This window comes from Hemitrygon akajei, chromosome 5 (genome assembly GCF_048418815.1).
Source record: "Hemitrygon akajei chromosome 5, sHemAka1.3, whole genome shotgun sequence".
Taxonomy (NCBI): Eukaryota; Metazoa; Chordata; class Chondrichthyes; order Myliobatiformes; family Dasyatidae; genus Hemitrygon; species Hemitrygon akajei.
Genome location: NC_133128.1, coordinates 19,765,821 through 19,792,184, shown reverse-complemented (window position 1 = coordinate 19,792,184; position 26,364 = coordinate 19,765,821). Strand labels below are relative to the sequence as shown.

The following is a 26,364-nucleotide window of genomic DNA, read 5'->3' as shown; positions in this document are numbered from 1 at the left end:
GAAGCAGGAGTTCAAGAGGATGGAGGAATTGGGGATCGTACGGCGGTCCGACAGCCCATGGGCCTCCCCCCTGCACATGGTGCCCAAAGCAGCCGGGGGTTGGAGACCATGCGGCGACTACCGCAGACTGAACGAGGCTACAACTCCAGACCGCTACACTGTGCCGCACATACAGGACTTTGCAGCAAACCTGCACGGGGCAAGAATCTTTTCCAAAGTAGACCTCGTCCGGGGATACCATCAAATCCCAGTGCACCCTGAAGACATCCCCAAAACAGCACACATCACCCCGTTCGGCCTGTTTGAGTTCCTCCGAATGCCGTTTGGCCTGAAGAATGCCGCACAGGCGTTCCAGCGGCTAATGGACACGGTGGGACGCGACCTGGACTTTGCGATCATCTATTTGGACATCATCCTTATAGCCAGCAGTTGTCATCAGGAGCATCTCCGCCAGCTCTACTCTCGCCTGAGTGATTTCGGCCTCACGATCAACCCGGCCAAATGCCAGTTCGGTCTCGATACCATCGACTTCCTGGGCCACAGGGTTACCAAAGACGGGGCAACAACTCTGCCTGCCAAGGTAGACACGATCTACCACTTTGCCCGGCCCAACACGGTCAAAGGCCTGCAGGAGTTCATTGGTATGGTGAACTTCTACCACCGTTTCCTCCCCTCAGCAGCCCGTATCATACGCCCTTTGTACACCCTGATGTCGAGTAAAGGCAAGGACATTACTTGGGATGAGGAGGCCGTGGCCACTTTCGTTAAAGCCAAGGAAGCCTTGGCAGGTGCCGCGATGCTGATGCACCCCAGAACGGACATTCCGACCACACTCACGGTGGACGCATCCGACACAGCAGTCGGTGGGGTGCTGGAGCAGCTCATCGAGGGGCGCTGGCAACCCCTGGCATTCTTCAGCAAGCACCTACAGCCACCCGAACTCAAGTACAGTGCTTTCGACCAGGAGCTGTAGGCACTGTATCTGGCAATCCGGCATTTCAGGTACTTCTTAGAAGGCAGGCTGTTCACCGCGTTCACGGACCACAAACCATTGACCTCCACGTTCACGAAGGTGTCCGATCCCTGGTCGGCTCGCCAGCAGCGATATCTGTCCTATATCTCCGAGTACACGACGGACATCCAGCATGTCTCGGGAAAGGACAATGTCGTGGCGGACGCACTCTCCAGACCAACTGTCCAGGCCCTGTCCCTGGGGGTGGACTATGCAGCACTGGCAGAGGTACAGCAGGCAGACGACGAGATGCCCAGCTACAGGACCGCAGTCTCGGGTTTGCAGCTGCAAGACTTTCTCATAGGCCCAGGTGCTAGGACCCTCCTGTGCAACGTGGCTATCGGCCAACCTCGCCCCATCGTCCCGGCAGCCTGGAGGCAGCCAGTTTTCGACTCCATACATGGTTTGGCGCACCCATCTATCCGGACAACCGTCCGGCTGGTCTCCAGCAAGTTCGCGTGGCACGGACTTCACAAGCAGGTCAGTGAATGGGTCAGAACGTACGCGCAGTGCCAAACAGCCAAGGTGCAACAACACACTAAAGCCCCACCGCAGCAGTTCGAACCCACCCACCGGAGGTTCACCCACATTCATGTGGATATCGTGGGCCCCCTACCAGTGTCCCGATGAGCGCAGTACCTCCTAACTATGGTAGACCGGTTCACGAGGTGGCCAGAGGCAGTCCTGCTCACCAACACATCTGCCGATTCCTGCGCCCGAGCACTGATCGCAATCAGGGTAGCCCGCTTTGGGGTACCGGCCCACATTACCTCCGACAGAGGCGCCCAGTTCACCTCCAGCCTGTAGTCGGTTGTGACCATCCTGTTGGGAACGCAGCTACACCACACTACTGCCTACCACCCACAGTTGAACGGACTAGTGGAACACTTCCACCGTCTCTTGAAGTCGGCTCTCATGGCCCACCTGAGAGGACCTAACTGGGTGGACGAGCTTCCCTGGGTCCTGCTTGGAATTTGCACAGCGCCCAAAGAGGATCTGCACGTCTCGTCGGCCAAGTTGGTGTACGGCGCGCCCCTGGCCGTCCCAGGAGAGTTCATACCAGCCCCAAGGGAGCAAGAGGAAGAACCCACAGCAGTCCTGGACAGGCTACGCGAAAGGCTCGGCAACCTGGCCCCCGTACCAACTTCACAGCACGGACGGACCCTGACCCATGTACCCAAAGACCTACAGAACTGTAAGTTTGTGTTTGTACGAAGGGGCGGATACCGGGCACCACTACAGCAGCTGTACGAGGGGCTGTTCAAGGTGATCAACAACAACGGGTCCACGTATGTTCTGGACATTGGGGGGAAGAGGAGGTTTTCACGGTGGACTTAGCCTAGCCGGTCGAGGTTCAGGCACCGCGGTGCAGAGGCAGACCTCCCAAACTGTGGCCAATCCAGACTTTGGACATTGGGGGGTGTATCACCGGTTCTGGCGGGGGGGCGGAGGGTTATGTGGCGACCCACTTTCTGCGCAGGCAAACTGGCTCACAAATAGCCAGCGCACGGGGAGAGACTTTGGTAATGCACCTCTGATGTCATTTCCGCCCGGAGAGGACGGGCGCTACGGATTAGATAGATAGATAGATAGATACTTTATTCATCCCCATGGGGAAATTCAACTTTTTTTCCAATGTCCCATACACTTGTTGTAGCAAAACTAATTACATACAATACTTAACTCAGTAAAAAATATGATATGCATCTAAATCACTATCTCAAAAAGCATTAATAGCTTTTAAAAAAGTTCTTAAGTCCTGGCAGTAGAATTGTAAAGCCTAATGGCATTGGGGAGTATTGACCTCTTCATCCTGTCTGAGGAGCATTGCATCGATAGTAACCTGTCGCTGAAACTGCTTCTCTGTCTCTGGATGGTGCTATGTAGAGGATGTTCAGAGTTATCCATAATTGACCGTAGCCTACTCAGCGCCCTTCGCTCAGCTACCGATGTTAAACTCTCCAGTACTTTGCCCACGACAGAGCCCGCCTTCCTTACCAGCTTATTAAGACGTGAGGCGTCCCTCTTCTTAATGCTTCCTCCCCAACATGCCACCACAAAGAAGAGGGCGCTCTCCACAACTGACCTATAGAACATCTTCAGCATCTCACTACAGACATTGAATGACGCCAACCTTCTTAGGAAGTACAGTCGACTCTGTGCCTTCCTGCACAAGGCATCTGTGTTGGCAGTCCAGTCTAGCTTCTCGTCTAACTGTACTCCCAGATACTTGTAGGTCTTAACCTGCTCCACACATTCTCCATTAATGATCACTGGCTCCATATGAGGCCTAGATCTCCTAAAGTCCACCACCATCTCCTTGGTCTTGGTGATATTGAGACGCAGGTAGTTTGAGTTGCACCATATCACAAAGTCCTGTATCAGTTTCCTATACTCCTCCTCCTGTCCATTCCTGACACACCCCACTATGGCCGTGTCATCAGCGAACTTCTGCACATGGCAGGACTCCGAGTTATATTGGAAGTCTGATGTGTACAGGGTGAACAGGACCGGAGAGAGTACGGTTCCCTGCGGCGCCCCTGTGCTGCTGACCACCGTGTCAGACCTACAGTCTCCCAACAGCACATACTGAGGTCTATCTGTCAAGTAGTCCACTATCCAATCCACCATGTGAGAGTCTACTCCCATCTCCGTTAGTTTGTGCCTTAAGATCTTGGGCTGGATGGTGTTAAAGGCACTAGAGAAGTCAAGGAATGTAATCCTCACAGCACAACTGACCCCCTCTAGGTGAGAGAGTGATTTGTGCAGCAAATACGTGATAGCATCCTCCACTCCCACCTTCTCCTTATATGCAAACTGAAGAGGATCCTGGGCGTACCTGGTTTGTGGCCTCAGATTCTGTATTATCAGCCACTCCATGGTCTTCATAACGTGCGACGTCAAGGCAACAGGTCTGAAGTCATTCAACTCCTTTGGTTGTGGTTTCTTCGGAACCGGGACAATACAGGATGTTTTCCACTGTCTGGGTACTCTTCTCTGCTCCAGGCTCATGTTGAAGATGTGCTGTAGTGGTTCTCCCAGCTCAGTCGCACAGGCCCTCAGTAATCGTGGGGAAACTCCATCCGGTCCAGCCGCCTTGCTGGTACAGATCTTCCTCAGTTGACCTTCCACCTGTGCAGCCGTAATCCTGGGCGTGGGCAAGGTCTCCTGTGAGACCAGCGCTGCGAAGTTTGAATAAACTAGTCTCGAAACGACTTACTGACTGCGTGTCGTTATTTCAGCGCTGTGTGTAGTACATCACTACAGTATCAAATTTATGGGATTTCACAGCAGGAAAGCTAAATATTTGCACTATTCTACCAGTTCAGTTGATTCTGACTAGAATGACCTCATGGGACTCTTTGTTGTGATTACGTATTAAGATTCTGGAGGATTAGAAAGAAATATATTTGTGTAGATGATACGTATTTGAAGGATAATAAGGTTAATAAAATATGCAACAACACCATACACAATTCAGCAACAAATGATGAATACAACCAGACTATAAATGAGAAATGGAAATATTCCTGCATTTAGCAAATAAAATTTTAAATGTCCAAAGAAAGAAGCAAATATGCCGTTAAGTAGCAGAGACAAAATACGGCATTAAATTGCATAGCTTGCGCAATACAATATGAAAAATTAAGGGATTTGGACTGTCCTTCTTCAAGACACTAATTAGATCTATTCTAAAATACTGTGGTCAGTTCTGGCCCCTTAAAGTTCTAAAACAGAAACGGTACAGAAGTGCTCACTAAATTCATATCGTAGGTTAATAAACTCTGATTATAGTGAATTCAAACTTATGGGTCAACACCGGTAAAAACTTCACCGTAGAACACTACAGACGGTCATGGAGTGAGCACTGTTTCAGATTCGCTCCATAACCTTTACTTTTAACCTATGATCACCCTTATTTAACTTACTTTTACCTACACCAAAAGATTCTTGCTACTTTTTTGGACTTAGCTTTAAGAGTTTATTGTGAATTTTGAAGAAATGAATACAGAAATGGCTCTGAGATCTAAAGGGAGAGACCCTGGGAAAGATTCTAACGGGAAGAAGAAAAAGACCGATCCTAAGCGCACTGAATTGACTTATGAAATGTTATTGGAGGTTTTAAATGAAAAATTTGAAGAACAACAACGAATTTTCAAACAAGATATAAAGGCTTTTCAGGATTATATGGATAAGACTGATTCAGTAGTTAACCAGCAGCAAGCTCTAATCAGAACTTTGCAAGAGGACGCTCGGAAGCGAGACTTGATAATCGAAAAACTGGAGCAGAAATTATCTTCGACGATTAAACAGGTGGAAACACTTAAAGCCAAGCGTGTCAACTTTGAAAATCGGTCCAGAAGACAGAACTTACGCATACTTGGTCTCCCGGAAGGTATTGAACAAGGGGACCCCTCAAAGTATTTTGCTCAACTTTTAAAGGATGCGTTCCCTTCTGTATTCCCAGACAGTCCTCCATTACTTGATCGCGCTCACAGAATTATGTGTCGATCACCAAGTGCTTCAGCTAAACCACCGGTTGTAATTGTCCGATTTCAATATGTGCATGTTAAAGAGCAACTTATTCGTGTGGCTCGGCGTGTAGGGATGGTCAAATTCCAAGAATTTGATTTTCGATTAGTGGAGGATTTTAGTCCAGAAGTAATGAAGGCAAGGTTTCTTTTTAAACCTCTGATATCTGAATGTTATGAGAAAAATCTAAAACCTGCGCTCTTATACCCTGCAAAGCTCAGAATCTCGCCTCCCAATGCATCTCGGCGTGTTTTCTTTTCTACATCTGAAGCGAGAAGCTTTCTGAATGAGAACTTCCCTACTGCTGCTGATTCTCGTCTTCAATAAATGAGTGATTTTGATCGTTGTAAGATGGTTTTTGTTTCCAAAACCAGATTTTGTTTCTGGCTATTGGTGTAGGTTTACTCTACATTTTATACTCTATCTAAAGTTTTTTTTTGATGTACTAATCTTTTTATTTTACTTACTTTAATCACTGTACTTTATTTTTGGTCATTATTATTAATCCTTCGAAGGTGAATGTTTTTTTTACTAAGATGGCGGTTTCTTCTCTAAAATATTTTTGGTTTTTTTTATTTCGCCATTTTTTTTCTCTCGTCTTCTTCCTATAATGCATTTCTTATCACAGTTTAAATTTTTTTTTGGTTTGTTTGGGTTTTAACCCAATTTATAAGTTACTAGTGATTCTATTCTTTTTGGGTTTTTTTACTAGCAATTATATTAAGAAGTTTGGTTTCAATATAGTGATTATTATTTCTTTAGAGATTGGGTGGATCTTTTTTTATCCTTTATATACGGAGTTGCCTTCTGCTGATATGGGGGTAGATTTAGTTTCATTCCTCTTTTTTCCCCAGCCTTTTCCTGGCTGGGGTGACTTTTTCTCCTCTTGGGTGGGGGGGGGTGGGGGTCTATTTCTAAATCTTATGCTCTTTACACCAGTTTTTCTTAGTTTTTTCATTTGGGCTGATTTTAAACTACTAAAACGTCAGCGTTGTTGTCATTTCCGGGTCCGCCCCTTATTTTTGTTCCTCTTCCGGGTGCATGAGTTCATAATTTGGTTAACCCTTTCTATACCAAAGGGTTGATTTCAGAAATATGGCTCAGACCATTAATTTTATCTCTTGGAATACTAATGGCTTAAACCATCCGATTAAACAGAAAAAGATTTTCAAAGTATTCCAAAGACTGAATGCACATATTATTTTTGCACAAGAAACTCATGTGAGGAAAGAGGACAAGTATCGCTTTTTTAAGGTTTTGGTGGTGTCAACAGTACCATTCGAATTCAAATGCTAAAGTAAGGGGAGTTTCAATTTTTATTGACTCCTCTATTGCATTTGTCCAACACGATATTTTTTCGGATCCGAATGGTAGATTTTTGTTAATTACTGGCTTACTTTTTAACAAAAAGCTTGCTATGGTTAATGTTTATGCTCCAAATGTGGATTATCCCAATTTTTTTAAGTCCTTATTTACTTCTCTACCTAATCTAAATGAATATAAGCTAATAATGGGTGGTGACTTTAATTGTTGTTTAAATCCTTTGTTGGACAGATCTATATCTACTCAGATTTTACCTAATAAGTCGGCCACTTATATTAACTCTTTTTTGACTTATAATGGAATTTTTAATATTTAGAGATTTTGGCATTCTAAGGACAAAGAGTTTTCATTTTTCTCACATGTTTATCATTCCTACTCGAGAATTGATTAATTTTTTTATTGACTCTTGTTTTATTCCATCGGTAATTGGTTGTAATTATGATATTATAGCCATCTCTGACCATGCTCCATTCAAACTTTCTATTAAATTTACGGATACAACTTCTAATACTAGACAATGGCGATTTGATTCTACCTTATTGCAGGATCTGGATTTTATTAAATTTATGAAGGAACAGATTGATTTCTTCTTTTCAACTAATTCCACGGATGATATTTCTTGTGGAACACTCTGGGACACTTAAAGCATATATACGTGGACAGATTATCTCCTACTCCGTTGGTCTGAGAAAACGCATTAAGAAGGAAACTTTTTTATTGGTTGAAAAAATTAAAGAGATTGACAAGAAATATTCGACTACTCCTAGTGAGGAGCTTTACAAAAAAAGGGTTGAACTTCAAATGGAACATAGTTTATTACTTACATCTTCGATTGAAAATCAATTAATGAAAACCAGATCTGATTTTTATATACATAGTGATAAATCGGGTAAACTGTTAGCGAGTCAATTGAAGAATGCTTCGGTTAAATGTCAAATTACTAAGATTCGTTAGCAGAATGGGGATCTGACAGTTAACCATGATGAGATAAACAAATCTTTTCAAGATTTTTATACCTCCCTGTATCATTCTGAATTCCCTCATGATTATAATACCATGTCTGATTTTCTTGGGAAATTGCATTTTCCAAAATTATCATCAGATGATCTTTCAATATTAGAAACTCCTATTACGGATGCAGAAATTAAAAGGGTTATTTCCTCTATGAATTCTGGGAAAGCACCAGGTCCAGATAGGTATACTGTAGAATTTTTTTAATGTTTTTCCGCTACTCTTTCTCCTTGGTTATGCAGGGTGTTTGAAGAAGCAATTAGATTGGGTAATCTGCCACAATCTTTTTATGGAGCTTCCATTTCTTTAATATTGAAGAAAGATAAAGACCCTACTGACTGTGCATCCTATAGACCAATATCCCTATTGAATGTAGATTCCAAGATCTTTTCCAATTTACTGGCATCCAGGCTGAAGAAGGTATTACCTCAAATTATCTCAGAAGATCAAACTGGCTTTATTTAAAATCGCTATTCTTTTTTCAATGTTAGGAGATTATTGAATATTGTTTATACTCCTTCACATAGCACTTCAGAATGTGTCATTTCATTAGATGCAGAGAAAGCATTTGATAGAGTTGAATGGCCATACTCATTTTACTGTGCTTGAGAAGTTTAATTTTAGTCCGACATTTATTTCCTGGATTAAACTGATATATCATACTCCAGTAGCCTCGGTGCTTACTAACAATCAAAGATCTCCCTTTTTTCGTTTATTTCGGGGTACTAGACAAGGCTATCCTCTTAGTCCATTATTATTTGATATTGCTTTAGAGCCTTTGGCAATTGCTATCAGAGAATCACAGAACATTTTTGGCATTAATCGTGGGACGGATATATATAAGCTATCATTATATGCAGATGATTTATTATTTATTTCTGATCCTGAGAAATCCATTCCTGCAGTTATATCATTGTTGGCTCAATTTAGTAATTTTTCCGGGTATAAATGAAATCTTAATAAGAGTGAATTGTTTCCTTTAAATACACAGGTTCCAATTTATGGAAATTTACCTTCTAAATTAGTTAATGACTCTTATTTATTTAGGGATTAAAATCACCAAAAACTATAAGGACTTACTTAAGGTTAATTTTTTACCCCTAATTGATCAGATTAAATGTTTGTTTACTAAATGGTCACCAGTATCTTTATCTCTGATAGGTCAGATTAATGCTATTAAGATGGTTATTTTACCCAAGTTTTTATATATATTCCAAGCGGTACCAATTTTTATTCTGAAATTTTTTTGCTAATGTTGATTCAAAAATTTCCTCATATATATGGCAGAATAAAAATCCTACATTAGATAAAAAATATTTACAGAAGGCAAGGAAGGAAGGTGGATTGGCATTGCCTAATTTTAGATTTTATTATTGGGCAGTCAATATCCGAATTTTGATGTGCTGGTTAAAGGATTGGGATTTATCTTTTAGCCCTCATTGGGTGAACCTGGAAATTAAATCTGTACAAGGATTTTCATTGGGTTCTATTTTAGGGTCTTCTCTTCCCTTTGCTCTTTCTAAATTGCAGAAACGAATTGACAATCCGATAGTTAAAAATACTTTACGTATATGGTTTCAATTTCAGAAATTTTTTGGGTTGACTCAGTTTGTTTTAAATATTCCTATTGTATCCAATTGCTTTTTTTATCCTTCTATTATAGATCAAGCTTATTCAGCTTGGAAGACTAAAGGATTACTACGTTTTTCCGATTTATTTTTGGATAATTGTTTTATGTCTTTTGAACAATTATCTAATAAATATAATTTGCCTAGATTTCATTTTTTTTTAGATATTTACAGATTAGGAATTTCTTAAATACTGTACTTCCTACTTTTCCAAATCTTGTGTCTTCAGGTATTTTGGAGAATTTGTTTGAACTAAATCCTTCTCAGAAAGGGCTAATATCAAAACTTTACAATATAATTATGAAGATACGTTCAGAGCCCTTCTATAAGATTAAAAATGATTGGGAAAGAGAACTTAACCTTACTATCCCTATTGAGAATTGGGATAAAATTCTTCAATTAGTTAATACATCATCTATATGTGCTAAACATTCATTAATACAGTTTAAGGTTGTGCATAGGGCTCATATGTCCAAGGATAAATTGGCTCATTTTTATTCCTATATAAATCCTATTTGTGACAGATGTCATTCAGAGATAGCGTCTTTAACTCACATGTTCTGGTCTTGTCCGCTTTTGAAAAAATATTGGAAAGACATTTTTGATATTATTTCCACGGCATTGAACATTGATTTACAACCTCATCCTATTACAGCAATTTTTGGTTTACCAATGATAGACTCACTTCATTTATCCTCTTCTGCTTGTCGAATGATTGCATTTCTTACATTAATGGCTAGAAGATCGATTTTGTTGAATTGGAAAGAAATTAATCCTCCTACCGTATTTCATTGGTTTTCTCAAACTATGTCATGTCTAAATTTAGAAAAAATTATGTGTTGTATTTGATACTTCTATTAAATTTGAAAAGATATGGAGACCATTTATTCAATATTTTCATATGATGTAATATGACCCTGTTCCAAGCCTATTTGTTTTTCCAGTTTTGATTTTACATATGTTGAGAGGATCGGAGTTGACTACACTGATGATTTTGTATCTTTGTTAGATATTATAAACAGCCCTTTTTTTTCATTTTTTCTTTTTCCGTTTTCTTTTTACTTTTTTTTCTTATTAGTTATTAGATTGTTAGATTAGTTTTTTTTGCATAAATTTCTTTTTCTGTTTTCTGTTTTTTTTAAAATACATATTACAATATACCTAGGTTTGCCTTGTTTATTGGTTACTTGTATCGTCCATGATTTGGGAAGACTCATTTATACTGTAACTTATGTATTCTCTCATGTTCAGTTGAAATGTGTATGTTTGTAATCCCATTATCTGTGTATCAATCTTATTATGTTGATATTAATAATAATAATAATAATAAAAAGATTGAAAAAGAAAGAAAGAACACTACAGACATTAGTAACAGTTTTGATACATGTAACAATTGAAACTTTAAATGTTCATGGTTAACTGTTTTTCTCAATTTTTTAAGATCTCACATCCAAAACATCAACTATTTTCCAACAGTCATAAAATGTTATAAACAGGACGGTAATTAATGAATGGTATAAACAGGACGGTTTGCACCTGGGCTGGACTAGAACCAATGTCCTAGGGGGAGCGTTTGCTACTGCTGTTAAGGAGGATTTAAACTAATGTGACAGGGAGATGGGAACAAGTGCAGAGAGACAGAGGGGTGTAAAATGAGGGTAGAAGCAAAAAGTAGTAAGGTGAAAAGTAAAAGTGGCAGGCAGGCAAATCCAGGACAAAAAGCAAAAAGAGCCACTTTTCAACATAATTGTATAAGGGCGAAGAGTGTTGTAAAAACAAGCCTGAAGGCTTTGTGTGTCAATGCGAGGAGCATTCGTAACAAGGTGGATGAATTGAATGTGCAGATAGTTCTTAATGAATGACATAGTTGGGATCACAGAGACATGGCTCCAGATGACCGAGGATGGGAGTTCAACATCCAGGGATATTCAATATTCAGGAGGGATAGACTGGAAAGAAAAGGAGGTGGGGTAGCATTGCTGGTTGGAGAGAAGATTAACGCAATAGAAAGGAAGGACATTAGCCTGGAGGATGTGGAATCGATATGGGTAGAGCTGCATAACACTAAGGGGCAGAAAACGCTGGTGGGAGTTAAGTACAGGCCACCTAACAGTAGTAGTGAGGTTGGGGACGACATTAAACAGGAAATTAGAAATGCGTGCAATAAAGGAACAGTAGTTATAATGGGTGACTTCAATCTACATATAGATTGGGTGAACCAAATTGGTAAGGGTGCTGAGGAAGAGGATTTCTTGGAATGTATGCGGGATGGTTTTCTGAACCAACATGTCAAGGAACCAACTAGAGAGCAGGCCAATCTAGATTGGGTATTGAGCAATGAGGAAGGGTTAGTTAGCAATCTTGTCGTGCGAGGCCCCTTGGGTAAGAGTGACCATAATATGGTGAAATTCTTCATTAAGATGGAGAGTGACATAGTTAATTCAGAAACAAAGGTTCTGAACTTAAAGAAGGGTAACTTTGAAGGTATGAGACATGAATTAGCCAAGATAGACTGGCAAATGATACTTAAAGGGTTGACAGTGGATATGCAATGGCAAGCATTTAAAGATCACATGGATGAACTACAACAATAGTTCATCCCAGTTTGGCAAAAGAATAACCAGGGAAGGTAGTGCACCCGTGGCTGACAAGGGAAATTAGGGATAGTATCAAGTCCAAAGAAGAAACATATAAATTAGCAAAAAAAAGCAGCACACCTGAGGACTGGGAGAAATTCAGAGACCAGCAGAGGAGAACAAAGGGCTTAATTAGGAAAGGGAAAAAAGATTATGAGAGAAAGCTGGCAGGGAACATAAAAACTGACTGTAAAAGCTTTTATAGATATGTGAAAAGAAAAAGATTGGTCAAAACAAATGTAGGTCCCTTACAGTCAGAAACAGGTGAATTGATCATAGGGAACAAAGATATGGCAGACCAATTGAATAACTACTTTGGTTCTGTCTTCACTAAGGAGGACATAAATAATCTTCCGGAAATAGTAAGGGACTGAGGGTCTCGTGAGATGGAGGAACTGAGGGAAATACATGTTAGTAGGGAAGTGGTGTTAGGTAAATTGAAGGCATTAAAGGCAAATAAATCCCCAGGACCAGATGGTCTGCATCCCAGAGTGCTTAAGGAAGTAGCCCAAGAAATAGTGGATGCATTAGTGATAATTTTTCAAAACTCCTTAGATTCTGGATTAGTTCCTGAGGATTGGAGGGTGGCTAATGTAACCCCACTTTTTAAAAAAGGGAGAGAAAAACCGGGGAATTATAGACTGGTTAGTTTGACATCGGTGGTGGGGAAAATGCTAGAGTCAGTTATCAAAGATGTGATAACAGCACATTTGGAAAGAGGTGAAATCATCGGACAAAGTCAGCATGGATTTGTGAAAGGAAAATCATGTCTGACGAATCTTATAGAAATTTTTGAAGATGTAACTAGTAGAGTGGATAGGGGAGAGCCAGTGGATGTGGTATATTTAGATTTTCAAAAGGCTTTTGACAAGGTCCCACACAGGAGATTAGTGTGCAAACTTAAAGCACACGGTATTGGGGATATGGTATTGATGTGGATAGAGAATTGGTTGGCAGACAGGAAGCAAAGAGTGGGAGTAAACGGGACCTTTTCGGAATGGCAGGCAGTGACTAGTGGGGTACCGCAAGGCTCAATGCTGGGACCCCAGTTGTTTAGATAGATAGATAGATAGATACTTTATTCATCCCCATGGGGAAATTCAACTTTTTTTTTTCACGAGGGAATTAAATGCAGCATCTCCAAGTTTGCGGATGATACGAAGCTGGGTTGCGGTGTTAGCTGTGAGGAGGATACTAAGGGGATGCAGGGTGACTTGGATAGGTTAGGTGAGTGGGCAAATTCATGGCAGATGCAATTTAATGTGGATAAATGTGAGGTTATCCACTTTGGTTGCAAGAACAGGAAAACAGATTATTATCTGAATGGTGGCCGATTAGGAAAAGGGGAAGTGCAACGAGACCTGGGTATCATTGTACACCAGTCATTGAAGGTGAGCATGCAGGTACAGCAGGCGGTGAAGACGGCAAATGGTATGTTGGCATTCATAGCAAAAGGATTTGAGTACAGGAGCAGGGAGGTTCTACTGCAGTTGTACAAGGCCCTGGTGAGACCGCACCTAGAGTATTGTGTGCAGTTTTGGTCCCCTAATCTGAGGAAAGACATTCTTGCCATAGAGGGAGTACAAAGATGGTTCACCAGATTGATTTCTGGGATGGCAGGACTTTCATATGAAGAAAGACTGAATCGACTAGGCTTATACTCACTAGAATTTAGAAGATTGAGGGGGGATCGTATTGAAACGTATAAAATTCTAAAGGGATTGGACAGACTAGATGCAGGAAGATTGTTTCCTATGTTGGGGAAGTCCAGAACGAGCGGTCACAGTTTAAGGATAAAGGGGAAGCCTTTTAGGACCGAGATAAGGAAAAACTTTTTCACACAGAGAGTGGTAAATCTGTGCAATTCTCTGCCACAGGAAACAGTTGAGGCCGGTTCATTGGCTATATTTAAGAGGGAGTTAGATATGGCCCTTGTGGCTAAAGGGATCAGGGGGTATGGAGAGAAAGCAGGTACAGGGTTCTGAGTTGGATGATCAGCCACGATCATACTGAATGGCGGTGCAGGTTCGAAGGGCCTACTCCTGCACCTATTTTCTATGTTTCTAAAATAACCATATAAATAGTATTCATGTGCCACAATGTTGTGCTGCTCAATGTAAGCATGCAGCAGATGCTGGAATCTGAAACAATATTAAATGTTGCAAGAAATCAGCCAGTCAAGGAGCATCTGGAAAGACACACCAGTTAATGGTTCAGGTTAAATGAAAGTCTTAGACCCAAAATAGTAACTGGTTTCTCTTTCTACAGATGCTGCTTGACTGGCTGAGTTCTACCAACATTATTGTGCCTACCTCAATAAACATTTTCCATGATCAATCTAACTAAGCCTTTCCTCCTACACAGCCCATAACCCTCTATTTTTTCTTATACCAACATGCCTCCCCTGTTCATTTGTGTTAACCAGTTGTACATACTGGAACAGCACACCATGGAGGACAACAATAAACAATTGGGAGAAAAAAGTTTCCAGAATTTTAGTAATGCTTTCTTGCCCAATATTCTATCTTCCACATTCTATAGTGTTATTTTAGGATAAGGATATTTAGGAATATTAATATGCTAGCCATAAACTGCATACACTACCTTCCTATCATCAAAGTGAAACATTAACAACTTCTTTCAACATATCAAGTACTCCACATTTTCTGTTTTACTCAAAATTGTTCATTCTTCACCTTTGACTGCCTTCCTTCCCAAAGCTGCAGCTTTAAATTTTTCTACCTCATTTTCAAATTTTTGTGCCTCACTTGCTATTTCTCAAGCTTTCTCCACGAACACTGAAAATCTCTCCACTTCCCCCATTCTGCCTTTAGTCAAGTCAAGTCACTTTTATTGTCATTTCGACCATAACTGCTGGTACAGTACAAAGTAAAAATGAGACTTTTTTTCAGGACCATGTTACATGGCACAGTACAAAAACTAGACTGAACTGCGTAAAAAACACAGAAAAAAACTACACTAGACTACAGACCTACCCAGGACTGCATAAAATGCACAAAACAGTGCAGGCATTACAATAAATAATAAACAGGACAATAGGGCAGTAAGGTGTCAGTCCAGGCTCTGGCTATTGAGGAGTCTGAGCTTGGGGGAAGAAACTGTTACATAGTCTGGTCGGGAGAGCCCAAATGCTTTGGTGCCTTTTCCCAGACGGCAGGAGGGAGAAGAGTTTTTATGAGGGGTGCGTGGGGGTCCTTCATAATGCTGTTTGCTTTATGGATGCAGCGTGTAGTGTAAACGTCCGTAATGGCGGGAAGAGAGATCCCAATGATCTTCTCAGCTGACCTCATTATCCGCTGCAGGGTCTTGCAATCCGAGATGGTGCAATTTCTGAACCAGGCAGTGATGCAGCTGCTCAGGATACTCTCAGTACAACCCCTGTCGAATGTGATGAGGTTGGGGGGGGGGGGGGGGGTGGGAGATGGGGACTTTCCTCAGCCTTTGCAGAAAGTAGAGACGCTGCTGGGCTTTCTTTGCTATGGAGCTGGTGTTGAGGGACCATGAGATTCTCTGCCAGGTGAACACCAAGAAATTTGGTGCTTTTACCAATCTCTACCGAGGAGCCGTCGATGTTCAGCGGGGAGTGGTTGCTCCATGCCCTCCTGAAGTCAACAACCATCTACTTTTGTTTTGTTCACATTCAGGGACAGGTTGTCGGCTCTGTACCAGTCCGTTAGCCGCTGCACCTCCTCTCTGTAAGCTGACTTGTAGTTCCTGCTGATGAGACCCACCACGGTCGTGTCATCAGCGAACTTGATGATGTGGTTCGAGCTGTGTGTTGCAGCACAGTCATGGGTCAGCAGAGTGAACAGCAGTGGACTGAGCACGCAACCCTGGGGAGCCCCCGTGCTCAGTGTGATGGTGTTGGAGATGATGCTCCTGATCCGGACTGACTGAGGTCTCCCAGTCAGGAAGTCTAGGATCCAGTTGCAGAGGGAGGTGTTCAGGCCCATTAGGCTCAGCTTTCCAATCAGTTTCTGAGGGATGATTGTATTGAATACTGCACTGAAGTCTATGAACAGCATTCGAACGTACGTGTCTTTTTTGTCCAGGTGGGCCAGGGCCAGGTGGAGGGTGATGGCAATGGCGTTGTGTCTGTTGAGCGGCTGGAATGGTACGCAAACTGCAGGGGGGGCCCAATGAGGGGGGCAGCAGGGTCTTGATATGCCTCATGACGAGCCTCTTGAAACACTTCATGATGATGGATGTGAGTGCAATGGGACGGAAGTCATTTTGGCAGGACACTGAAGACTTCTTTGGCACGGGGACGATGGTGGTGGCCTTGAAGCATGTTGGAATGATGGCGCTGCTCAGGCAGATATTGAAGATGTCAGTAAGAACATCTGCAAGCTGGTCTGCACATCCTCTGAGCACTCTACCAGGAATGCAGTCTGGTCCAGTAGCCTTCTGTGGGTTGACCCTGCACAGGGTTCTTCTCACATTGGCCATGGTGAGACACAGCACCTGGTCATTTGTAGGAAGGGTGGACTTCCTTGCCGCCACGTCATATTCTGCCTCAAAACAGGCATAGAAGTTAGTCAGCGCATTTGGGAGGGATGCATCACCCGCACAGTCAGGGATGTCCTGGATGCCCTTCCACATGCGCCACGTGTTACCGCTGTCCTGGAAATGGCTGTGGCCTCGCTGGGTGTGTGCACGCTTTGCTCCTCTAATGGCCTGGGACAGTTTGGCCCTTGCTGTTGTTAGGGCTGCCTTGTCGCCTGCTCTGAAGGCGGAGTCATGGGTCCTCAGCACACAAACACCTCGCGGTCGTCCATGGCTTCTGGTTAGTGCGTATAGTGATGGTCTTGGACAGAGTAACATCACCAATGCACTTGCTGATGTAGCTGGTCACTGACGCTGTGTACTCCTCAAAGCAGCCTCCCTGAACATGTGCCAGTCAGTGTGCTCAAAGCAGTCTTGAAGAGCAGAGATGGCTCCTGCTGGCCAGGTTTTCACCTGCTTCTGAACTGGTCTGCAGTGCCTGACGAGCTGTCTGTATGCTGGGATTAGCATAACAGAGATGTGGTCTGAGAAATCGAGGTGGGAATGGGGCTCTGCCCGGTACACCATCACCAACAGGAAAAACAATTAAACTCATTCCCTTCAACATTTGATGACCCAAATTCAAATTACCTCAACAATCATTTCTACCCATCTGTAGCAGTTACTTTAAACTAACCAAAATCACTCAGAGACTAAGCACAGACATTTGACATTGTATGATGCGCCCTACAATAAACAAAGTTCTAAATTGAAGAAAGTACATTCAATCGTTTATTGAAAAACCAAAGATAAACAATTCTTGTAAGGATAATAAAACTAATGAAACAAAAACTAACAATACACCAACATGAGCAGCCCAGGCATACTTAAGCGTATTTAAATGTTAATGTTAATTATATTTAAACAGTCAAAAAAAACAATCACTCCCTGGTCTACACCCCCCCCCCCCCCCCCCCCGCTTAACCAAACTACAAATGACACAAGACGAAGTGTGAATATGTAACTACAGTCTTTGCTTCTACCATGCCCCAACCCACTTGTCAAATAACCCATAATAAACGCATAACACAAAATATAACAAAGACAGACAGAAAATAGATACAAGGCTTCTACATGATCTATCCTTTAAGATACTCCTTAAAAATTGTTTTAGCCAAGCTGGATTATTGGTCTCATTATCTTAATATGGGCCTGCACCAAATGCTGTTTGAAAATGAAGCTGTACAAGTATCTTTTATGTTAAATGCATGACATCAATGCAAGTAGTTTTATCACTGAAGGCCAATATAAAGCAGCACTTTAAGAGCTTGATAGTAAACATCCTGAAATATCAAGATTATCGTATTTTTCTTCTGCACTTTAAATGCCAACCTTCAAAGTTTTGTAGCAGTATCCTAGTACAGAGGCATGCAAAAGTTTGGGCACCCCAGGTCAAAATTTCTGTTACTGTGAATAGTCAAGTGAGTAGAAGATGAATTGATCTCCAAAAGTCATAAAGTTAAAGATGAAACATTCTTTTCAACATTTTAGGGCAGATTAGTGTATTATTTTTGTTTTGTACAATTTCAGAGCGGGGGGAAAAAAAGGAAAGGAGCACCATGCAAAAGACTGGGCACCCCAGGAGATTTGAGCTCTCAGATAACTTTTACAAAGGTCTCAGACCATCAATAGCTTGTTATGGTTATGGCTTGTTCACAATCATTGTTAGGAAAGGCCAGGTGATGCAAATTTCAAAGGTTTATAAATATCCTGACTCCTCAAACCATGTCCCAACAATCAGCAGCCATGGGTTCCTCTAAGCAGCTGCCAAGCACTCTGAAAATGAAAATAAATGATGCCCACAACAGAGGAGAAGGCTATAAGAAGATAGCAAAGCATTTTCAGGTAGCCGCTTCCTCAGTTCGTAATGTAATTAAGAAATGGCAGTTAACAGGAACGGTGGAGGTCAAGTTGAGGTCTGGAAGACCAAGAAAACTTTCCGAGAGAATTTCTCATAGGATTGCTAGAAAGGTAAATCAAAACCCCCGTTTGACTGCAAAAGACCTTCAGGAAGATTTAGCAGACTCTGGAGTGGTGGTGCACTGTTCTACTGTGCAGCGACACCTGCACAAATATGACTTTCATGGAAGAGTCGTCAGAAGAAAACCTTTCCTGTGTCCTAACCACAAAATTTAGCATCAGAAGTTTGCAAAGGAACATCTAAACAAGCCTGATGCATTTTGGAAACAAGTCCTGTGGACTGATGAAGTTAAAATAGAACTTTTTGGCCGCAATGAGCAGAAGTATGTTTGCAGAAAAAAGGGTGCAGAATTTCATGAAAAGAACACCTGTCCAACTGTTAAGCACGGAGGTGTATCGATCATGCTTTGGGCTTGTGTTGCAGCCAGTGGCATGGGGAATATTTCACTGGTAGAGGAAAGAATGAATTCAATTTAATACCAGTAAATTCTGGAAGCAAACATCACACCATCTGTAAAAAAAAAAGCTGAAGATGAAAAGAGGATGGCTTCTACAACAAGATAACGACCCTAAACACATCTGAAAATCCACAATGGACTCGAGAGGCGCAAGCTGAAGGTTTTGCCATGGCCCTCACAGTCCCCCGAACTAAACATCATCGAAACTCTGTGGATAGACCTCAAAAGAGCAGTGCATGCAAGATGGCCCAAGAATCTCACAGAACTAGAAGCCTTTTTCAAGGAAGAATGGGCAAAAATCCCCCAAACAAGAACGGAAACACTCTTAGCTAGCTACAGAAAGCATTTACAAGCTGTGATATTTGCCAAAGGGGGTGTTACTAAGTACTGACCATGCAGGGTACCCAAACTTTTGCTTCAGGCCCTTTTCCATTTTTACTATTTTGGAACTATAAAAGATGGAAATAATAAAGTAATCTTGCTTAAAATATTAAAGAAATGTGTCACCTTTAACTTTATGCCTTTTGGAAATCAGGTTATCTTTTACTCACTTAGCTATTCAGAGTAACAGATATTTTGACCAGGGGTGCCCAAACTTTTGCATGCCACTGTATCTTCCATGATATCAAGTTAAATGCAATCAAATTTGTATTTTACAGCAAATCAAAAGTATAAACATACAATTTGAATTAATTGCCATTTTACCTTGAGCTGTTACTTTCGCTCTGCCATTCTTCTGAAGAGCCTCCACTGCCCTCTGCTGAATTACTCTCCTAAGAGACAATAATATTTCATTATTACACTGTTTGACAATGAATTTTTTTTAAAAAATTTTTTTAGTTTTTCAAAACATTTTACAAATTAAAAACCCCAAATCCCAATGAGGAGCATTAATACAGTGCAAAATTAAGCATACAATAACAATATGCTACAAAGGAAGAGAATTTAACAAAAAAGCACCTAAATTAAAGACAAGTAAGCTTAGTGTCCTCCCCAAGCCCCACAACACAAGAAAAAAAACAACTCCAGACCGACCACAACACAATATAAAGAGTATAGGTCAGGACAGTCAAACTCCCAGACTGTGAATACACTTAGCAACAGAGGATAATAATGCCTACTACTAGAAAAAAAAAGGGAGCTGAAAGCAAAGGACTGAAAAGAAGAAAAAAAAAGAAAAAAACCCTAGTCAAGAGGAAGGTTATGAAAGTACTCGATAAAAGGTCCCCAGACCTTATGGAACTTTAGATCCGAATTAAGAACTGAATAATGAATTTTTTCGAGGTCCAAGCAGGCCATAATGTCATTAAGCCATTGCGCATGAGTGGGCGGGGCAACATCGCTCCATCTAAGGAGGATCAAGCATCTAGCCAGGAGAGAGGCAAAGGATAGTATTCGGCAATTGGTCGGACCCAGACATAAATCTGTCTCGCCCCAAAAACCGAACAGAGCAATTAAGGGGTTTGGTTCTAGGTGCTGATTCAGAATACCCGATAATGTAGTGAAGACATCTTTCCAGAATTTCTCCAAGCTAGGACAGAGCCAGTACATATGGATGAGAGAGGCCACGCCCCTCTTGCATTTATCACAGAGCGGACTAATGCCAGGGTAGAATCAAGATAGTTTAGATTTAGACATATGGGCTCTATGAACAATCTTAAACTGTAAAAGGCAATGGCGAGCACAAAGAGAGGTTGAGTTGACCAATTTGAGAACTGGTTTGACAATGAATTTGAATAAACTTGAATAGCATAGATTTTATAAACCCATTGGCTTGTTATTTATGAATTTTTATCTATCGAAATACAACACTCTTGACCAGCAACAAACAGGCATCATACAGCATACAAAATAACAAAAATTTTCACTTTTTGGGCCATCAGGATGCTGCCTGACCTGCTGAATTTCTCTAGCATCTTGTGTGTGTTGCTCCAGGTTTCCAGCATCTGCAATCTTACTGTATCAAGGATTTTCACCTATCTCATTATTCATGGTCAGGACTTTGGCCTCAGCATATTGACCAATCGTTTACTCTCATTTCCTTAGAAGTTTCCGAAGATTCAGTGTAACATCTAAAACTTCGACAAACTTCCAAAGATGCGTTGTGGAGAGTATATTGACTGGCTGCATCATTGTTTTGGATGGAAACACCGATGCCTTTGAACAACAGAAAATCCTACAAAAAGTAATGGATATAGTCCAATCTATCATGGGTAAAGCCCTTGCCACCACTGAGCACATCAAGACAGAGCGTTGTCACAGGAAAGCCGCATCTATCATCAGGAACCCCCAGAACCCAGGTCATGCTCTCTTCACACTGCTGCCATCAGAAAGATAGTACAGAGTACCTCAGGACTCACACCACCAGGTTCAAGAGCTGTTTTTATTCCTCATTCGTCAGGCTCTTAAACCAGGGATAACTTCACTCGCCCCAATACTGAACTGATCCCACAACCAATGGACTCACTTTCAAGGACACTTAATCCCATGTTCCCAATATTTATTGCTTATTTATCATTATTATAATTCCTTTATTTCCTTTTTTTGTATTTGCAGTTTATTGTCTATCATACACTGGTTGTCCTGCCTCTTCATGTGGTCTTTATTGATTCTATTATGGTTAATGGATTTATTGTGCCAACAAGAAAATGAATCTCAGGCTTGTATATGGTGACATATATGTACTTTGACAATAAATTTACTTTGAACATTGAACTTCATCAATCCTAATGGGGCAACAACCAGTTTCTTGAAAAGATATCCAAACATCATCATCTTCAGCACACATGGGTCATGACTGAAGTTGTTATTCATTCTCAGATACGTGTTACATCCTTATTTCATCCATTATGTAGGAGGAAGACATTATTTCAGGAGGGAAAGGATAACAATAAATCATTTATCACTTAAATGCACCTTTAGCAAGCTCCCTTCCAAACCATTTTGTCAAGAATTGACAATTGCTTTACTTTTTTAAAAAAAAATCAGTGTATTACGCTTGCAGCAGCTACTTCAAAATTCTTAATTTGAAATTATCTGAATTTTGGGCAGATTAGTTTAAGCCATTCCGGCGGGTTAAAACTAATTTGGCAGGGCGATGGGAACAGGAGTGATGGTGCTGAAGATAAAGTAGTTGGTTTATAAACAGAGGCAAGGAGAGGCTGATGATAGGGCAAAACAGCAGTCAACAGGATGGGTTGCAACGTAAAAGGTTGACAGAAAAGAAAAGGGTGGATACAGGACTGAAGGTGTTATATCGGAATGTGCACAGTATACAGAGCAAGGTCAAGGAAGTTGCAGTACAGTTACAGACTGGAATGTATGATGTTCCTGGCATTATTGCATCATGAAAAAGAAAATTATAGCTGGGCACTTAATAACCAAGGGTACACATTGTATGAAAAGGACAGGCAGGAAGGTAGAGGGGGTGGTGTTGCTCTGTTGGTTAAAAAAAAAGAAATCAAATCATTAGAAAGAGTTAACATAGGTGTTGAATCACTGTGGATAGAGCTAAGGAACTGCCAAGGGTAAAAAGACCCTGATGAGAGTTATACACTGACCCCCAAACAGTAGTAAGGATAAGGTCTACAAATTACAATGGGAGATAGAAAATGTATGCCAAAAGGGCAATGTTACAATAGTCATGGGTGATTTCAAAATGCAGGTAGATTGGAAAAATCAGGATGGTACTAGATTCCAAAGATGGGGAATTTCTAGAATGACTAATAGGTAGCCTTTTAGAGCAGCTTGTGGTTGACCCCACTAGAGGATCAGATATTCTGGATTGGGTGTTGTACAATGAACCAGAATTGATTAGAGAGTTTAAGGTAAAAGAACCCTTAGGGGCAAGTAATCATAATATAATCAAATTCACCCTGAATTTTGAGAAGATAAGCCAAAGTCAAATGTATCAGGTATTACAGTGGAATAAAGGGAATTACAGAAGCATGAGAGAAGACTTGGTCAGAATTGATTGGAAAAGAACACTGTCAGGGATGATGGCAGAGCAGCAATGGCTGGAATTTCTGGAAGCAATTCGGAAGGCACAGGATATATACATCCCAAAAAGGAAGAGGTACTCTAAAGGTAAGACGACAACCATGACTAACAAGAGAAGTCAAAGCCAATATACAAGCCTAAGAGAGGGCATATAATAGAACAAATTAATGGGAAGTTAGAGGATCAGGAAGCCTTTAAATATCAACAGAAGGCATCTAAAAAAACAATTAAATAAGTAAAGATGGAATACAAAAGTAAACTAGCAAATAATATTAAGAGGATCATAAAAGTTTCTTCAGATATGCAAAATGTAAAAGAGGTGAGAGTGGATATCAGACCACTGAAAAACGATGCTGGACAAGTAGTAATGGGGGAAAAGGAAATGGCATTTGAACTGAATAAATATTTTACATCAGTCTAGCAGTATGTTTGAAGAACCAGGCATCATGTGTCATCAAGTGCGTGAAGTTGCCATTACTAGGGAGAAGGGTCTTGTGAAATTGAAGGGTCTGAAAGTAGACAAATCACCTGGACCAGACGATGTACACCCAAGCTTCTTAAGGAGGTGGCTAAAGAGATAGTGGAGGCATTAGTAATGATCTTTCAAGAATTACTAGATTATGGAATGGTTCTGGAAGACTGGAAAATTGCAAATGTCACTCCACTCTTCAAAAAGGGAGAGAGGCATAAGGAAGGAAATCACAAGCCTGTTAGTCTTAACTCGGTGGTTGGGAAGATATTGGAGTCAATTATTAAGGATGCGGTATCAGTGATAAAATAGGCTGTAGTCAGCATGGCTTCCTCAAGGGAAAAATGCTGCCTGAAAAATCTGTTGGAACTCTTTGAAGAAATAACAAGTAGACAAAGGAGATTCAGTGGATGTGTACTTAGACTTTCAGAAGGCCTTTGACAAAGTGCTAGACATGAGGCTGCTTAACAAGCTATGAGCTCATGCTATTAGAGGAGAGATTCTAGAATGGATAAAGCAGTGGCTGATTGGCAGGAGGCAAAGAGTGGGAATAAAGGGAGCCTTTTCTGGCTGGCTGCAGTGACTAGTAGTGTTCCTTAGGGGTCTGGGTTGGGACATTATATACAATGATATACATTATATATCAATGAGTTAGAAGATGGAATTGATTACTTTTTGTGAAGTCAGCAGACAACACAAAGATAGGTGGAGGGGCAGATAGTTTTAAGGAAATAGAGGTGCTACAGAAGGACTTGAACAGATTAGGAGAATGGGCAAAGAAATGGCAGGTGGAATACAGTGTCGAGAAGTATATGATTATGCACTTGATAGGGTTGACAGTTTTCTAAATGGAAAGAAAATACAAAGAAAATGAGGCACAGAGGGACTTGGGAGTCCTTGGGTAGGATTCCCTGTGCTGAGGAAGGCAAATCTGTTGTTAGTATTCATTTCAAGAGGACTATAAGGTAAAAGCATAGAGGTCATGTTGAAACTTTATAAAGCACTGGTGAGGCCTCACTTGAAAGTACCGAAAGCAGTTTTGGGCCCGTTACCTTAAAAAAGATATGCTGAAACTAAAGGGTTCACAGAAGGTTCATGAACATGATTTTAGGATTGAATGGTTTGTCATATGAAGAGCATTTGATGACTTTGGGCCTGTATTCACTGGAATTCAGAAGAATGAAAGGTGACCTCATTGAAATCTATCAAATGGAGAAAGGCCTTGATAGAGTGGATGTGGAGAGGATGCTTCCTACGGTGGGAGTGTCTAAGACCAGAGGACAGCTTCAGAATAGAGGGGTTTCCTTTTAGAATGGAGATGAGAAAGCATTTCTTCAGCTAGAGACTGGTGAATCCATAGAATTCATCGCCACAGGCAGCCGTGGAGGCTAGGTCTAGAAGTACTTTTAAGGCAGAGGTTGACAGATTCTTGACTGATGAGGGCAAGGAAGAGATATGGGTGGGGGTTGCAGCACAGAGGCAGGAGATTGGGACAGAGAAGGAAAATGGATCAGCCATGATGAAATTGCACAGCAGACTCGATGGGCCAAATATCCTAACTCTGTTCCTATATCTTCCGGTTTTATAAACACTGCTGCAGGTGAGTTTAAGAAAATGGCATCAGAGCTTAACAATTGTGCCTAACAATTTTAAAATTGAATTCAACATGTCCTGGAACTACATTCCAAATGGGCTAAAGTAATACTCCAGAGAATTTAACACCACTTAACTCTCAAAGGTAGAGTTCCACTTTCAGCGTTGTGCAACAACTATAATCCCACAACAATTAAAATAATTCCCAGCTACAATCAAATAAGCAGTTTTAAATGTACCAGAAATGCATGCATTTGCTTAAGGCAAATACACGATGCTACCCTACCAAAAGACTGTTGACTTAGTATTTCCCAAACTTTATAAATTTTGGGTAAATTGTCCAAACCATCTGGTTTAAAATTACAAATTTTACATCAGGTTTCTACCACCTAAAAAATGCATTGCTTGAGATGTAACTACTTACATTAAGGTTAATTTCATAATTTCTATTTTACTATCAATATCCTATAATCTCTCTCAGATCTGTACACAAATCGAAGTTTTCAATTGAGTACTAAATAATACAGTCAAAGTCCAAATTAAATGAAATTGCTATTTCTGGGATTAAGACTAATATCACTAACTTCTTCTGTGCTAACTTCTTCTGCTTCCTCTTGGAAAAATTCAGCCAATTCTTCAACAGCAGCTCGAGTTCGATATTTACGCTGCTCACAACGGCGTCCCCTCATTTTTCTTTTTGTACGTTCAGATGAATCCAAGGAATCATTCTAAAATGAATATAAGAAAACTGAATTTTTCCATCGCAAAACATTAAGCTGATTATGTAACAATGTAAGGTGACATATCAAGGAAACAATGCAGGAGAATTATTTCTATGTAGAGCTAAAAAGTGCAGCTTGTTGAAAACAACAAAAAAACTAATGTATCTGTTTAGTCACATGCAGTAAAAAATATGCCAGAACCCCTGGTTTACAAGCTAAGCATTCACTCAGTTCTGATATTTTAATACTGCACTGTATAGGAGAGTCTAGTTTTAAAACAGACTTAAAATAAAGATTAGTTTTAAATCTCTTTGATAATTAGAGATTAGCATTTACATAAATCAAAAAATTGCAAAAACCTATGTATTTTGCATGCAGAAAGTAATAAATTGACCATTCTCTATTAGGGCTACAAATTTCCATCATTTTTAGCAATGGCAGTCTTATTCTAATTGGCAGAACACACAGGTGGCTTCCAGAGCAATCAGTCCTTG

At 41.0% G+C, this 26,364-nt stretch overlaps 1 protein-coding gene across 3 annotated transcripts in view; it reads right to left on the bottom strand.

Annotated features, from left to right (window-relative positions):
- Nucleotides 1–26,364, bottom strand: part of LOC140727522 (bromodomain and WD repeat-containing protein 1-like) — a 150,396-nt gene that overhangs the window by 52,850 nt on the left and 71,182 nt on the right. For all 3 annotated transcript variants that reach the window (XM_073044923.1, XM_073044924.1, XM_073044925.1), the window contains 2 exons: nt 25,733–25,876; nt 19,793–19,860 (listed from right to left, as the gene is read on the bottom strand). In XM_073044923.1, coding sequence (XP_072901024.1) covers nt 19,793–19,860; nt 25,733–25,876 — 212 coding nt within the window. The remainder of the gene's footprint in view (nt 1–19,792; nt 19,861–25,732; nt 25,877–26,364) is intronic.